Below are 17,826 nucleotides of genomic sequence, written 5' to 3'. Positions count from 1 at the left end.
ACAGCTCCTTGACTGAGCCTTTCACTGTAGAGACAGGGGTCAAACAGGGATGCATTATTGCATCCACCCTGTTCTCTGTCTTCATTGCCGCCATACTCCACCTCATCAATAAATAACTACCACACGGAATCCCAATATGGTACAGAACTTATGGCAGGGTCTTCAACCTTAACAGGTTCAAAGCCAAAACCAAGATCAAAACCACCACGGTCGTGGAGCTCCAGTATGCAGACGATAATGCCATTGCAGCACACTCTGCAGAAGACCTCCAGGGCATCCTGTACTCCTTTGCTAAGGCATACAGAGCCCTGGGTCTGACCGTGAACATCAAGAAGACCCAGGTGCTACATCAACCCCCACCCAACCAGCCATCTACCCCGCCCATCATAAATAGACAACACTGCACTTGAATATGTTCACCACTTCCCCTACCTCGGCTGCCTTCTCTCCTCCAAAGCGGACATTGACTCTGAGGTCTACCATCGCCTGAGCTATGCCAGTGGAGCGTATGCCAGACACCGGAAAAGAGTCTTTGATGACAGAGACCTCCGGGTTGACACCAAGCTCCTGGTTTACAAAGCTGTGGTTCTCCCCACCCTACTTTATGGGGCAGAATCATGGACAAACTACAGCAGGCACCTAAGAGCTCTTGAACAACACCACCAGAGAACCTTGAGGAAAATACTCTGGATCAAATGGGAGAACAGACGCACAAACATCAGCGTTCTGGAGGAAGCCAGAATACCGAGCATCACTACCTTAATAATGCAGCACCAACTCCGATGGACAGGACATCTCATCCGCATGTCTGACACCCGCCTCCCCAAACAGATGTTATACTCCCAGCTGGAGAAAGGTCCGCGAGCCCCGGGCGGGCAAAAGAAACGTTTTAAGGACAACCTCAAGACCAATCTCAAGAAATTCCAAATAACATCTCGGGACTGGGAGCGTATCGCCTTGAACAGGAACTGCTGGAGGGCAGCGGTGCAAGAAAGTGCAGCACATCACGAAAAGGAACTCCGCCGTGTCGCAGAAACTAAACGACAACTCCGAAAGGAAAGACAAAAACAGGCTCCAGCACGACCACAACCCACCACCACTTTCCCCTGCCCACACTGCACAAAAATATGTGGATCCCGGATCGGCCTCTACGCCCACCTGCGGACCCACAAGTAGATGACCCTGAGAATAAGACAGTCATACTCGTCCCGAGTGACCGCCGATGATGATGATATGTGTGTGTGTGTGTGTGTGTGTGTGTGTGTGTGTGTGTGTGTGTGTGTGTGTGTGTGCGTGAGTGTGTGTGTATGTTTATACATATATAAAGTCAAAGTCTGCTTTATTGTCGATTTCTTCACGTCAAGACACACAAAGAGATCAAAGTTCCCACTATCCCACGGTGACAAGACATAGTACACAATATACATACAAGTAAACAACACAAAAAGTAAAAACAAGAAGGCACAGACAATGAATAAATAAGAGTGATTAAGTAATAAATAAACAAATAACATAATAAATAGGAGGAGCAAAAATGGAGTAAGTGTCCATACAGCAGACAGTCAGAATATAGCGCAAAAGTACAGGACGCTATGCAGAAGGAGGGAGAGAGTTCAGGATCCTAACAGCCTGGAGTATGAAGCTGTTGGTTAGTCTGGTGGTGCGAGAGCGCAGGCTCCTGTACCTCTTCCCTGAGGGCAGAAGATCAAAGAAAGAGTGAGCGGGGTGAATCACATCACTCACAATCGTGGTCGCCTTGCGGGTGAGATGGGAGGTGTAAATGTCCTTCAGGGAGGGGAGTGAAGCACCAATAATCTTAGCAGCCGTGTTCACTATGCGCTGCAGGGCCTTCATAATGTATTCAGTGCAGCTACCATCCCAAACAGCAATACAACTGGCGAGGACGCTCTCAATGGTGCCATGGTAGAATGTAGTCACGACGGCCGGAGGAGCACTTGCTCGTCTGAGTTTCCGCAGGAAGTACAGGCGGCGCTGAGCTTTCTTCGCCAGTGGTGTGGTGTTGGTGGACCAGAAGAGGTCCTCACTGATGTGCACGCCCAGGAATCTGGTGCTGCTCACACTCTCCACCACAGCACGGTCGATGGTCAGTGGCAGGTGTTGGGTGTGACCCTTCCGGAAGTCAACAACAATCTCCTTGGTCTTATTGACGTTCAGTAGAAGGCTGTTGTCCCTCCACCACATGGCCAGAAGGTCGACATCCGACATGTATTGAGTCTCGTCGCCCCCGGTGATGAGACCCACCAGAGTCGTGTCGTCGGCATATTTCAGCACGGGGTTGCTACTGTAAGTTGCAGTACAGCCATGCGTCAGCAGGGTGAAGAGCTGAGCATGCAGCCTTGGGGGCCCCCATGCTCAGCGTGATGCTGGTGGACATTTTTTCGACAACACCTACCACCTGAGGCCTTTGACAGAGGAAGTCCAGTAGCCAGTTACAGAGGTAGGTATAGAGGCCCAGCTTGTCGAGTTTGCAGATGAGTCGCTGTGGTACAATGGTGTTGAATGCAGAACTGAAGTCCACAAACAGCAATCTCACATACGAGTCCCTTCTCTCCAGCTGGGTGAGGGCTGAGTGGAGGGGAGAGCAGATGGCATCCTCAGAGGACCGTTTGGCTCGGTACGCAAACTGGAAGGGGTCTATGGTGGGGGGGAGATTGGATCTGATGTGCTCCATGACAAGCCGCTCAAAGCACTTCATGATGATGGGCGTCAGTGCCACGGGGCGGTAGTCATTGAAGCAGGACGGAACAGGTTTCTTCGGCACAGGTACGATGGTGGCAGCCTTGAAACATGATGGGACGATGGCCCGCTGCAGGGAAATGTTAAAGATGTCCGTGAAGACACCCATCAGCTCCCCAGCGCAGTCCTGCAGTGCTCGACCTGGGATGTTGTCACGGCCCGCCGCCCAACGGGTGTCGATAGCGGCAAGCGTCCTCCTCACGCTATCGGCAGAGAGTGACGGGCTGCTCGTGTGAAAGGGCAGGGGTCTTCAGCGGGCAAGTGCTGTTCTGAGCGTCGAAGCGAGCAAAGAAGCGGATCGGAACGTTGAGCAGACGGATGTTGCCCTCACTGCTCTGCGGCTTGTAGTCCATAATGGTCTGAATGCCCTGCCATAGGCTCCGTGCGTCCCTGCTGTCCTTGAAGTGGGCGGTAATCTTGCAAGAGAATGCCTTTTTTGCTTCTTTGATGCCCCGCGACAGGTCGGCCCTCGCTGTTCTCAAGACAGCCTCATCCCCCGCTCTGAAGGCTTTGTCCCTGGCTCTCAGCAGCCTGAGGACAGCCCCTGTCAGCCATGGCTTCCATTAGCCCGAGTGACGATGAATTTTGCGTGGGTCACATCATCAATGCACTTCGTAATGTAAGAGGAAACAGAGTCAGTATACTCCTCTATGTCCGTCCGATTGTTGCAAGTGGCCGCCAGCTTAAACATTTCCCAGTCAGTAGTGCCAAAGCAGTCTCGAAGCGCATCAGAGGCACCCTCAGGCCACACTCTTACCTGCTTTTGAACCGGCCTGGATGCGTTCACCCTTTGTCTGTATGCGGGCATAAGCATAACAGTGATATGGTCAGAGAGTCCAATATGGGGGGGGGGGGGGGGGGGACGGCTTTGAAAGCTCTTTTATGTGTAGAGTACACCAGGTCCAGGAAGCTGTCACCACGTGTTGGAAAATTAACATGCTGGTGAAGTCTCGGAAAAGCAGACTGTAGGTTAGCATAAATTAAAATCCCCAGCGAAGATGGTGAAAACGTCAGGGTGCGCCGTCTGTTGTTCACTTACAGCCTGGTAGTTCACTAAGAGCCGCGATCCTGTTGCTTTCAACGCTGGAAGGCAGGATGTATACCGCGACTAGCAGAATCACAGTAAATTTCCTTGGCAGGTAAAAAGGACGGCACTTCATGATCACAAACTCTGCCAGTGGCGAGCAGTGCTTGCATACAACTACAAAGTCCCAGCACCATTCGTCACGGATGTAGACACATATTCGTCCTCCTCGCGATCTTCCCCCTTTTACAATGGCCCGGTCCCCTCGATAGCACGCTAGCCGCTCCAGATGCACAGCAGAGTCCGGAATGTACACAGTCAACCAAGTCTCAGTGAACAGGAGCACACAGCGGTTACTCACCGTCCAGTTCGTAGATCTCAGCAGGCGAATGTAATCCATTTTGTTGTCCAGTGATCGAACATTGGCCAGAAGCTGAGTTGGCCGCCAGCCTGGCCCGGACGCCTCTGCGCTTGCCCCTCTTCTGCCTCCTCGCACACCGCTTCGGACACTTTTTATCCGGGGGAGGAGTAGCAGGCGAGTCCGGCGATGTTTCAGGCCGGAGCGGTCCGAGTTCGTTTAATGTCTCTGCTTCAAAGTTCAGAAAACCGCAAAACTCACTTTCGCCGATGTCGAGCAGAACCTGCCTGCTGTATTTGTAGCACGACGTAGTACGACGAGACGAACATGTAAAACTGTCAGACAAACACTCATTAAACAAACAAAACAGCGTTCGGGCGGGACAGAGATAGGTCGCTGTGTGTGCACGCGCCGCCATGTGTGCAAAATCTCTCTCTCTCACTGTCTCACTCTCTCGATCGATCGATAGATAGATCGAAGAAGGCGATATATGTATATGTATGGCATATATATATATATATATATATATATATATATATATATATATATATATATATATATATATATATATATATATATATATATATATATATATATATATATATATACATATATACACCGTAATTTTCGGACCAGAAGTCACGTTTTCTTTCATAGTTTGGGTGGAGGGGCGACTTATAATAAGGAGCGACTTATGTGTTTTTTTTTTTTAAATTCCACCCCCCAAAAAAAAGTGAAACCGCGATGTAGCAAGGGATTACTGTAATTTTAATATCAAGTAACGTCAGCAGCGCGACGCGACGTCAGTAGCGCGACGCAACGTCAGCAGCGTGACACGACGTGGCGCGGCGGTTGTTTACATAAAGGACAAAGATTGACCACGGGATGACGAAGATGACGAAGGGCCCCACGTACTACCGGCATCATTAGCGGCTTTGTTTCTAAGTGACACGGAGGACGAAGAGTTTGAAGGATTTGGAGTGACACAGAAGGTTTGAAAACTATTATGGCTTTTACGCAGGCCTGGTCCTACTCTACGAAGTTCTCTTTCACCTCCGTGGATAGAAGTCGGGGGCCGGCGCTCGGCCTGGTGGCTGTCCAGGGACGGTGGATGGGGCTCGGACATGGCTTTTCCGCACGCCCGGTCCTACTCTAAGGAGCTCTCTTACACCTCCGTGGATGGAAGTCGAGGGCCGGCGCTCGGCCGGGATGCCGTCCGGGGACGGTGGATAGGGCTCGGTCATGGCTTTTACGCACGCCCGGTCCTATTCTATGGCGCTCTCTTCCACTTCCGTGGCTGGAGATCCACGCCGCCACACGCCTGTGTTAGGGATCGGACAGTACAGCCAAGTGCGTAGCGACAGAGACTTTATTGTGGGGGGGGTAAGATGGGAACAGCTGGCGCTGGAGCGGCGATCTGGCTGGGGGGAACAAGCAATTTTCTTTTTTTTTTCCAAAGTCAAAGTCAGCTTTATTGTCAATCTCTTCATATGTCAAGACACACAAAGAAACCGAAATTCCGTTTCCTCCATCCCACGGTGACGAGACACAGTACACGATAAACATACAAGTAGACAACACAAAATAAAAACAAGAAGGCACAAACAATAACTATTAAATAATAAATAAATAAAATGAGTGATGAATAAATAATAAACAAATAACCCAATAAATAAGAGGAGCAAAACTGAGCCAGTGTGCGTACAGCAGACGGTAAGCATAGCGCAAAGTACAGGACGCTACGCAGAAAGGGGGGGCGAGTTCAGGATCCTGACAGCCTGGAGTATGAAGCTGTTGGAGAGTCTGGTGGTGCGGGAGCGCAGGCTCCTGTACCTCTTCCCAGAGGGCAGAAGCTCAAACAAAGAGTGAGCGGTGTGACTCACATCACTCACAATCGTGGTCGCCTTGCGGGTGAGATGGGAGGTGTAAATGTCCTTCAAGGAGGGGAGCAAAGCACCAATAATCTTACCAGCCGTGTTCACTATGCGCTGCAGGGCCTTCAAGTTGTAGTCAGTGCAGCCGCCACCCCAAACAGCAATACAGCTGGAGAGGACGCTCTCAATGGTGCCGCGGTAAAATGTAGTCATGACGGCCGGAGGAGCGCTCGCTCGCCTGAGTTTCCGCAGGAAGTACAGGCGGCGCTGGGCTTTCTTTGCCAGTGATGCGGTGTTGTTGGACCAGGAGAGATCCTCACTGATGTGCACCCCCAGGAACTTGGCGCTGCTCACTCTCTCCACCACAGCACCGTCGATGGTCAGCGGCAGGTGTTGGGTGTGACCCTTCCGGAAGTCCACAACAATCTCCTTGGTCTTGTCGACGTTCAGCAGGAGGTTGTTGTCCCTGCACCACGTGGTCAGAAGGTCAACCTCCAACCTGTATTGAGTCTCGTCTCCCTTGGTGATGAGACCCACCAGAGTCGTGTCGTCAGCAAACTTCACTATGCGGTTGTCGCTGTAGGTTGCAGTGCAGTCATGCGTCAGGAGGGTGAAGAGCAGCGGACTGAGCACGCAGCCTTGGGGGGCCCCCGTGTCAGCGTGATGCTGGCAGAGATTTTGTCGCCAACACGTACCACCTGTGGCCTCTGACAGAGGAAGTCCAGTAGCCAGTTGCAGAGGTAGGTACTGAGGCCCAGCGTGTCAAGTTTGCTGATGAGGCGTTGTGGCACAATGGTGTTGAAGGCAGAACTGAAGTCCACAAACAGCAATCTCACATACGAGTCCCTTCTCTCCAGGTGGGTGAGGGCCGAGTGGAGGGCAGAGCAGATGGCATCCTCAGAGGACCGTTTGGCTCGGTACGCAAACTGGAAGGGGTCAATGGTGGGGGGGAGAACGGAGCGGATGTGCTCCATGACAAGCCGCTCAAAGCACTTCATGATGATGGGCGTAAGTGCCACGGGGCGGTAGTCATTGAAGCAGGACGGAGCGGGTTTCTTCGGCACAGGTACGATGGTGGCAGCTTTGAAACACGACGGGACGATGGCCTGCTGCAGGGAAGTGTTAAAGATGTCTGTGAAGACGCATATTCCACCTCCACGAGATTTTCCCCCTTGTACAAGGACCTGGTCCGCCCGATAGCACGCTGGCCGCTCCAGATGTACGGCAGAGTCCGGAATGTTGACGGTCAACCAAGTCTCAGTGAACACGAGCACACAGCAGTCCCGCACTGTCCGGTTTGTAGATTGCATCAAGCAAATGTAATCCATTTTGTTGTCCAGCGATCGAACATTTGCTAGAAGAATGGAAGGCACGGCCGGGCGAGCAGGGTTGGCCGCCAGCCTGGCCCGGACGCCCCCGCGCTTGCCCCTCTTCAGCCTCCTTGCACACCGCTTTCGACGCTTCCCAACCGGGGGAGGAATAGCAGACGAGCCCGGCGACGCTTCAGGACGTAGCAGTCCGAGCTCCTTTAATGTCCCCGCATCAAAGTCCAGAACTTGACAAAACTCGCTTTCGCCGATGTCAAGCAGAACCTGCCTGCCGTAGTACGACGAGACGAACAAAAAAACACTCATTAAACGGACAAAACAAAAAATTCCGCAGGATCTCTGAATTGTCAAGTGAGTCAGTTTCTCAGGGACAGAAGAGCAAAGCAGCATCACGGGACTAACTGACACTCGGGTCTGCGCTGGCGGCGCTGATATAGCACTGTCCATGAGCCCGTGGCAGGTGGCGGCGATTCCACTGACAGGGGGGGGGGTGGTCCTGTCACAGGTGGCGCCAGCACGTGACAGAACCCCCCCCCCCCCACACACGAGGGACGGCCCCCGACGTCCCCAGACACAAAAACAAAAAAAGAACTGAAGAAGAAGGAAGGCAACCTCCCGGACGACCAGGCTGGGGGGTCGGTACTCCGCCGATCGACGGACGCGGGAGCAGAATACCGCAGTACCGGCAGCCAAGACCACCCCGGGCCGCCACCCCTGGTCCCCTCGTCCCTCCTCGGGCGCCCGCGCCGAGGACCCGGTTGGTCCGGATGACAGCGATGGAACTCCGTGATGAGCGAACGGTCGAGTATCCAGCGGGACACGTGGAGCGAGGGGTGAACCCTCATGGACTCCAGAAGGAGAAGACGGACGGCGGACGGACCAATCACCTTCTGAATAGCGAACGGTCCAACAAAGCGAGGCACCAGCTTGCGGGATCCCGCTCGCAGCGGCGAATCCCGCGTCGAGAGCCACACACGCTGCCCCACTCTGTACTCCGGAGCCAGCATCCGGCGCTTGTTCGCCTGGCGGGCGTAGCCTGAAACAGAGCGGAGAAGAGCGATCCGGGCCCTCGCCCAGGCTCAATGACAACGGCGGACACAAGCCTGGGCCGACTGAGGGTGAAACCCCGAGGAGAGGCTGGCCGTAGCGCCGAGGAGTCGGCAGAACTCCGCCCAGAAGGTGGAAGCGAATTGTGGACCTCGGTCTGACACGATGTCCTGTGGGAGACCGTGGTGACGAAACACCTCCCGCACCATGATGGAGCCAGTCTGCTTCGCAGACGGGAGCTTAGGCAGAGGGATGAAGTGTGTCAGCTTACTGAAACGGTTCACCACCGTGAGGACCACCGTGTTTCCCTCCGCCGGGGGAGGCCCGTGACAAAGTCGATTGACAGGTGAGACCAGGGACGCTGGGGGACCGGCAAGGGTTGGAGCAGCCCGGCCGGAGGACGAGTAGATGTCTTACAGCGGTTACAAATCGAGCAGGCTCTGACGTAATCGCTGGTGTCCACTTGCCAGGTGGGCCACCAGAAACGTTGTGCCACCACGTACCTCGTGAGTGCAGCTCCGGGATGACGGGCCAGGCGTGAGTCGTCCGCCCATTGCAGGACGGACGACCGCAGTCCTTCAGGGACAAACAGGCGACCATCCGGGCAGTTGCTGGGGCCGGGTTGATTGCGTGATGCGGCTTCCACTTGGCGTTCAATCTCCCATGAAAGAGCCGCCATCTGAACTGAGCCTGGGAGGATAGTGGGAGGTGGACCCTGTCCCTCCTTCCCACCAGGAAACAAACGCGACAGAGCGTTCGCCTTCGCATTACGGGAACCCGGTCTGTAGGAAAGAGAGAACTCAAACCGGTCAAAGAACAGAGCCCACCGTGCTTGTCTTGCGTTCAGCCTCTTGGCCGATCTCAGATACTCCAAGTTGCGGTGGTCGGTCCAGACAATGAACGGAGTGGTGGCGCCCTCCAGCCAATGCCGCCACTCCTCCAAAGCCAACTTGACGGAGAGGAGCTCCCGATTACCGATGTCATAGTTCCGTTCTGAGGCTGACAAGCGGCGAGAAAGAAAGGCGCACGGGTGGAGACGATCGTCTTGGCGGCTACGTTGGGACAACGCCGCCCCGACACCCACGTTCGAGGCGTCCGCCTTGACCACGAACTGTCTGTCGGGATCGAGGACTCGGAGGATGAGGGCGGATGGGAACCTCCTCTTAAGTTCCTGAAATGCCTGTTCTGGCCGTTTCGTCCATTTGTACGGGGAGGCGAGGCTGGTAAGGGCGGTGAGGGGCACGGCCACCGTGCTGTATCCACGGATAAAACGGCGATAAAAGTTCGCGAAACCCAAGAACTGTTTCAGCCGCTTGCGTGTCTCGGGAACAGGCCATGACGTGACCGCTTGCACCTTCCCAGGGTCCATCTTGATGGATCCCTCACGCACCACGTAGCCGAGGAATCTGACAGAGGAGGCGTGGAACTCGCACTTCTCTGCCTTCACGTAGAGCGAATTCTCCAGGAGGCGGCGCAGCACCGCCCGAACATGCTTGATGTGCTCAGGGAGCGAGCGGGAGAAGATGAGGATGTCGTCCAAATAAACCAACACGAATTTGTCCAGCATGTCTCGTAGCACGTCATTTATCAAGGACTGGAAAACCGCTGGGGTGTTGGTGAGCCCAAACGGAATCACCAAGTACTCGTAGTGTCCGCTCGGGGTGTTGAAAGCCGTCTTCCACTCGTCTCCCTCCCGGATGCGGATCAGGTGGTAGGCGTTGCAAAGATCCAGCTTTGTGAAGATGGTGGCACCCTGAAGGCTCTCGAAGGCGGAAGACAGAAGAGGCAGAGGGTATCGGTTCTTTACAGTGATCTCGTTTATTCCCCGGTAGTCGACGCATGGGCGGACCGTGCACTCCTTCTTCTTCACGAAGAAAAACCCCGCTCCCGCAGGTGAAGAGGACGACCGTATGATACCGACTGCCAGGGACTCCTGGATGTATTCCTCCATAGTCCGGCGCTCAGGAGCGGACAGGGAGGCCGGGAAACAGGTCGATGGCGCAATCATAAGACCGGTGTGGAGGAAGAGAAGCGGCCCTGGCCTTACTAAAAACCTCTTTGAGTTCGTGATACACTGCTGGTACAGTGGAGATGTCGGGACTGTACCTGGGCGGGGTTCTACCGGGTGGGCTGGTGGCCGCCCTCAGGCACGAACAACCCCCACCTCCCAGTCCAGCACCGGGTTGTGCTGCCGCAACCAAGGGTGCCCCAGAATGAGCTGCTGTCCTGCTGGACACGTGCCTGTAGCGTGAACGTGCTGGGACTGGGAGAGCTGGTGCTGGTCGAGCTTACGCGGATCCCCCGACGCCGCGTGAGCTCCGGCCTTTTAACGGGCACCCCGCCACCCGGTGACTTCCTCCCCACAGTAAAAACACAAGCCCAGTGAGAGGCGTTGACGGTGCTCCTCTGAGGGAACCCGAGCCCCTCCCAGATCGGCGGGTGGTGTGGTTGGCGGGTCCCCAGCAGACGAAGGAAGGTGACCACTGGGGTTCCGCAGGAGCCTCCGCTCCCGATCGCGCCGCCGCGTCCGGATCCACCGGTCTACTCGGGCCGCCAAGTCCATCACGCCCTTCAGGGTTCGTGGGCGATCGTAGGAAATCAGTTCGTCCGTCATGTACTCAGCGAGGTCGTTAAGGAATGTGCTGAGCGCCGGCACGTTCCACCCGCTGCTGCCGGCCAACGTCTGAAACTTAAGTGCGTACTCCGCGACCAATCAGATACCTTGACGCAGCGTCGCCAGTTCCTCGGCAGCGTCTTCAGCGGCAGAGCCCAGGTCAAATAGGCAGAGCAATTCCTCCGCGAATGCGTCGAACGAATTGCAAGCCGGGGCCATCCTCTCTTATTCGGCCAGGCCCCACAGCCGTGCCTCGCCCGTGAGGTGGGTTAGGATGAACCCGACCTTGGCAGACTCCGACGCAAACGTGACGGGCTGGAGGCTGAACATTATACGGCAGTTAGTTATAAAACCATCTGTGTCACTCCAATTCATTAAATCCATCGATCTTCCTTGGTCAACAATGGTTGCCCGCCGCTGACGGCGCTTGCACTTCAAAATATTCCACAGGCCCATATAACGATATATAAATTAGAAATCAAGTAACTATTACTGTGATTTTCCATGCATAATGCACAAAATTTAACTAATTTATTGTCCTAAAATCTGGGGTGCGCATTATGCATGGGTACAACAATTTTTGAAGAAAATCTCCCTCGAAATAAAACTTGAAATAACCTTCCTTCTTGTTTGTTGTCAATCGCGCATCGCATTCAGCCATCCTGCCCAACCCACTTAGTCAGTAAAATACATAATTGACGACACATCGGTGCGATGGTGCAATCCTTGATGGTGTGTTATTGTCAAATATTGTTTGTTTTTTAATCTCCATCGCAAACCGGATATACTACGGAGGCCGCCATTACAGATGCGCAGAACTGATGCGCGAGACACGTCAGCTATATAAAGAGCGAGAGTTCAGTTCTCTACCTATGTTTGTTGTCAATCGCGCATCGCATTCAGCCATCCTGCCCAACACAGTCAGTAAAATTCATAATTGACAACACATCGTTTGATGCGATGGTGCAATCCTTGATAGTGTGTTATTGTCAAATATTGTTTGTTTTTTAATCTCCATCGCAAACCGGATATCATACGGAGGCTGGCATTACAGATGCGCAGAACAGATGCGCAAGACACGTCAGCGATATAAAGAGCGAGAGTTCAGTTCTCTACCTATGTTTGTTGTCAATCGCGCATCGCATTCAATCATCCTGCCCACTTAGTTAGTAAAATTCATAATTGACGACATCGTTTGATGCGATGATGCAATCCTTGATGGTGTGTTATTGTCAAATATTGTTTTATTTATGTATTATTTTTTTTAAATAACTGAATGTTACGTCAGGGCCGTTCTCAGCTTTTCGTTTGTGTTTATGTCACGTTAGCATGCCTATCGTTTAGCCTGTTGCTGCTCGTTCATGACTGTTCTTGGTGTTGGATTTTGTCGAATAAATTGCCCCCCAAAAGGCGACTTATACTCCGGAGCGATTTGTATATGTTTTTTTTCACTATTTTGGGCATTTTATGGCTGATGCGACTTGCACTCCGGAGCGATTTATACTCCAAAAATTGTATATACGTATATATATACAAAAAAAAATTCCCCTCTCACCCTCCGCCGGTGGTTTCCCACTCCAAGCTCGGGTCCTCTACCAGAGGCCTGGGAGCTTGAGGGTTCTGCGCAGTATTTTGGCTGTTCCTGGCACTGCACTCTTCTGGACTGAGATGTCTGATGTTGTTCCTGGAATCTGCTGTAGCCACTCCTCCAGTTTGGGGGTCACTGCCCCAAGTGCCCCAATGACCACGGGCACCACCGAGGCCTTCGCTTTCCAGGCCTTCTCAAGCTCTTCTTTGAGGCCCTGGTATTTCTCTAGCTTCTCAAGTTCTTTTTTCCTGATGTTGCCATCGCTTGGTATTGCTATATCCACTACAACGGCCTTCTTCTGCTGTTTGTCCACCACCACAATGTCCGATTGGTTCGCCATCACCATCTTGTCAGTCTGGATCTGGAAGTCCCACAGGATCTTGGCTCGCCCGTTCTCTGCCACCTTAGGCGGTGCTTCCCACTTTGAACTTGGGGCTTCCAGTCCATACTCTGCACAGATGTTCCTGTACACTATGCCAGCCACTTGGTTATGACGTTCCATGTATGCTTTCCCTGCTAGCATCTTACACCCTGCTGTTATGTGCTGGACTGTCTCAGGGGCCTCTTTGCACAGCCTACACCTTGGGTCTTGTCTGGTGTGGTAGATCTTGGCCTCTATTGCTCTGGTGTTCAGAGCCTGTTCCTGTGCAGTCATGATGAGTGCCTCTGTGCTGTCCTTCAGTCCAGCTTTTTCCAGCCATTGGTAGGATTTCTTGATGTCAGCCACTTCACTTATAACTAGACCACAGATGTCAAGATATATATTTATATAAGTTTTTTAATTATATATATATAATATATATATATATATATATATATATATATATATAGATAGATAGATAGATAGATAGATAGATAGATAGATAGATAGATAGATAGATAGATAGATAGATAGATAGATAGATAGATAGATAGATAGATAGATAGATAGATAGATAGATAGATAGATAGATAGATAGATAGATAGATAGATAGATAGATAGATAGATAGATAGATAGATAGATAGATAGATAGATAGATAGATAGATAGATAGATAGATAGATAGATAGATAGATAGATAGATAGATAGATAGATATATCTATATATACATATAGATATATATATATATAAAGATACATATGTGTGTGTGTGTATAATAATTTGAAGTTCACATATACGGAATACGGAATGTATGTATATCTGTGACTCTAAGGCAGTGCTTCTCAAATAGTGGGGCGCGCCCCCCTTGGGGGGCGCGGTGCTATTCCTGGGGGGGCGCGTGTGACCCTGGGGAACAGGCTTTTTTTTTGGCAGTACTAGAATAAAGTGTAATTGCGCGTTTACTACAGCAGGGGGCAGTGGCGCTCTCATTGTTACTTCTGTCACGTTTGCGACAGTGCAACATTTTACGACTTACAAGACAAGTTAGGATAGTCACGGTGGGGAGGGGGGGCGCGAATAGATTTCTTCTTGCTAGGGGGGGGCGTAACAGAAAATAATTGAGAAGCACTGCTCTAAGGTACGGTGACAATAAAAAAAACTTTTTGATTTTTTATTTGTAATTTTGTTATTTATTTTTACATCTAATGCACTTGTTTTATTGCTATGTGTAATTAGCTGCAGTATTTATCAAGGAGGCGGCTCGATGGAGCACTGGTTAGCACGTCCGCCTCACAGTTAAGAAGGTGCCGGTTCGATTCCACCTCTGGCCCTCCCTGTGTGGAGTTTGCATGTTCTTTCCGTGCCCGCTTGGGTTTTCTCCGGGTACTCTGGTTTCCTCCCACATCCCAAAAACATGCTTGGTAGGCCAATTGAGGACTCCAAATTGCCCCTAGGTGAGTGCGAGTGCAGATGGTTGTTCGTCTCTGTATGCCCTGCGATCGGCTGGCAACCGGTTCAGGGTGTCCCCCGCCTGCTGCCCGATGACTGCTGGGATAGGCTCCAGCACGCCCGCGACCCCCGTGGCAACAAGCGGTATAGAAAATGGATGGATGGATTTATTAAGGAGTTATTCTTGTTGTTTTGGCTGTGGAATGAATTAAAGAATTACAGTGTATTCTTATGGGAATATTTGATCCAACATACAACTATTTCAACATATGACGTAGATGCCGTTTGAATTACATTTTTATGTAGAAGTTTGACTGCACTCAAGATACCTTGATCTTACTAACAGACCTACGTATTTCTGAGAACCAAAATCTTTTGTTAGAGGAAGAGTAGTAGAAAATTGTGACTTGTGGAAAATTGTGACTTGTGGTCCACTGGGAAAACAGTAAACTCATTGTTTTGAACTTTTCCTTGGCTACATATGTTTCGTTAACTTTGAGTGTATCCCAATGAGAAAGAACAAACATGGCAAGGAACTAGTACAATATTACATTTAAACTCAGCTATCATTTAAAAAGTGTTTAGCTGGCGCATAACGGGTGGAGACGAATGAATTCAAAGGATATTCATTAAGAATTATAACTGGCTCCTGACACACATTTTTGCACATCTCAACCATGGACCAGTGCCAAATTAACTGTTCTACCACTGTTGGCTGACCCACCTGTCTATTCCTGGAAAACAATGTCTAACATGTCTAACCACTCTTCCTTCATCAAGGTGAGTGTTGTGGTTTCTCTCATCACCATGATTGCTCCATCAGCCTTTGAACTAGTAGCTCAGCTAGAGATGTATCATCCAAGAACATCACTGCGTTTCCAGCTGGCAAGGTATTTCAACTGTAGTAACTATAAGTTTTTTAATTATTTTTCAGTATACAACATGATTTTTGTCTTTCCTTACTTCACATTAATTTTATGATTATGTGTTCACAGAGTGCTTGTTCTATATTTGGGCAATCTCTACAGTCTTATTATTGCCCTCCTCGATAAAGTCAACAGCATGAGCTCTGCAGTAAGTATCTCGCAAACCATATAAAATATTTAATGTATTTCTTTTACACAAGGAGCTTTTTTTTTGTTCATTCTATACTGAGATTGTTATAAAAATTATCAACAACAAAAATCAGGTAGCACTCCTGACTGGCATTTATTGATGTGAAAGAACAGCAGCACAGAACCTCACTCAGATGATTTGGTTAGTGCCTACACTATCCTCTGACTACTGACTCCCTATCTGAGACTCAGACACTCAATAGAGGAAACTATTTTTAGTTCCTTCACTCAGTGATCTTTTCCGGTCAATCACCACTTAAAGTATGTAATCAGAAGTGCCTGGGGAAATGTAGATTTTAGGGTAAATTGAATATCACCCTTTTGACTCACTGTAACAAAGACGTAAAGTAAAAGACAATTTTTGGGTGGTTCACTGAAAGTATTGTTCTAGAGTGAGACGTATAGCAAACAAAAACAGTGATATTTGAGAAGTGAAATGAAATTTATAGGATTTACAGAAAGTGTGCAATCATTACTTGAACAAAAGTAGGCAGGTGCATAAATTGGGGCACCCCAACAGAAAAATCCTCCTTTTGCAGAAATACTTTCTGTATATCCTAAATACTTCATTTCACTTCTCAAATATCACTGTGTTTGTCTGCTATATGATATATTTAACAGAAATTGCTGATTCGAACAACCAATGATTTATAAAGGAAAATTATGAAAATGATCAGGGGTGCCCAAACTTTTTCATACCTAATGGAACCCAGTCACTGCTAATGTAGTGGCCTAATGGACGAAAATTGTCATTATAAGTCTATGACAAAACTGTTCTAAATTACTAAAAGCACCTCTGCCATTAAGTACCTAAGCAGGTTAAGTTCCCACCCAATTTGAGTGAGCATGTGAGTGTGAATTTCCACCAGTCCTGGGTAGAGTCTGATTATTGTTTTTGTTATTTTGTTTTTGTCACTTGGTTGGTGTTTGCAAAAAAAATGTTTCATGACTTTTTAATGTAAGGCTAACGAAATACAATAATGTATTTGGAAAAATAAAATTGAGGAGATTTAAACATTTAAAAGAGACAGACATGGTAAAGACAGTATATATGGATGTTTCCCAGATTCCAGCGAGTCCAGCAAACTGGTCTGACACCAACTCCTACTTAGCAACTATCGCGCAGCCTGTTGCATCCAGCCTATCTACTACCCTGGTGTCTGAGATCTCACATCGCAACAGCACCATCACCACCATTACCACAATGCTGGACGTCACCAACAGAAGCAGGGGCAGCTCTGAGACCCTCTCCAACCAGACAGCTCAGTTTGAAAAGAACACTCGCTCTCAACAGGACCAGTGCTGGGAAACCTACGTTGGGCAGGTAATGTTTTTGATTTACAGTAGTTACAGTTACAGTAATATGTCGAGTGGCCTAAATCTAATATAGTGTTGTGGTCAGTCTTTATGATTGGCTGTAATCTGTTCAGTATGTACCACACCTCTCACCCTTAGTCAAATGGGTTAGGTTTCAGCTGTTTTGTGACACTGAACAAGTGGTATAGAAAATGTATGAATCTGAATTATAATCTATAGATGAGATATTGTCCCACCATGGTGAAGTTGTCTCGTCTAAGACTTGTTTTTGTCCTGTCCTTTTGTTTTATTTCAAAATCCCATTTCCCCTGATTTCAGTTCACTTGCCCTTCCTCATGTGTCCTGTGATTCTGCTGACGCGAACAAAGTGAAAGAGTGGATACGTTGTGGGAGGCTGAGATAAAGTGTTGTTAGAGTTGCTCTTACAGCTCTAAGCCAATCAGTGGCAAAGGTACAGATCAACTTGTTCCCATTGGTCTCTCGGCCAAAAGTGTGCTGTAAAGTCATATGGGCAGACAAAGTCCCGCGCTCCAAGTGAAGCTGCAAAAAGCCGAGGCGCACCGAATATAGTATACGCAATATTTGTTTTCATAAAAACCCGCGATGCACAGAGTTCGCAATAGGTGAAGCGGAAAGTGGTGAGGGCTCACTGTATAACGACGTATGAACTATTCAGCTTACATTAAGTCTCTCTGAACGCGTTCTGTTTGCGTATGTTGGTGACTGGTGAAAGGAAATGGAAAGATGTGACAGGGCACTTCAGCTCCAGAGGCTGCTTGTTTCTCTTAAATCGGCCACGGAGAGGCTAATCCTTGTGATATGTTGAAGTAGTCATAAGTAGAAATGTCCATGTAAATTTTGGTGTCAATTTATAGCTGTTTTTGTACATTTTAAGCAATAGACTGCACAAAGATTTACAATGGGGAAATTTTCTTCCGTGACATCAACCAAGACATGGGGTGGGGCGCTATTCCTTTTCCAAAGTAGGTGCT

General features: G+C 49.7%; 1 protein-coding gene across 1 annotated transcript in view; it reads left to right on the top strand.

Moving 5' to 3' along the window:
* Positions 1-17,826, top strand: part of LOC133152994 (transmembrane channel-like protein 3) — a 122,972-nt gene that overhangs the window by 57,191 nt on the left and 47,955 nt on the right. Inside the window, exons 11-13 of the mRNA XM_061277002.1 lie at positions 15,183-15,292; positions 15,398-15,476; positions 16,584-16,841. Coding sequence (XP_061132986.1) covers positions 15,183-15,292; positions 15,398-15,476; positions 16,584-16,841 — 447 coding nt within the window. The remainder of the gene's footprint in view (positions 1-15,182; positions 15,293-15,397; positions 15,477-16,583; positions 16,842-17,826) is intronic.

This window comes from Syngnathus typhle, linkage group LG4 (assembly GCF_033458585.1).
Source record: "Syngnathus typhle isolate RoL2023-S1 ecotype Sweden linkage group LG4, RoL_Styp_1.0, whole genome shotgun sequence".
NCBI classification, from domain to species: Eukaryota; Metazoa; Chordata; class Actinopteri; order Syngnathiformes; family Syngnathidae; genus Syngnathus; species Syngnathus typhle.
The sequence above is the reverse complement of the archived record's forward strand: the minus strand, read 5'-3'. Positions and strand labels throughout refer to the sequence as shown.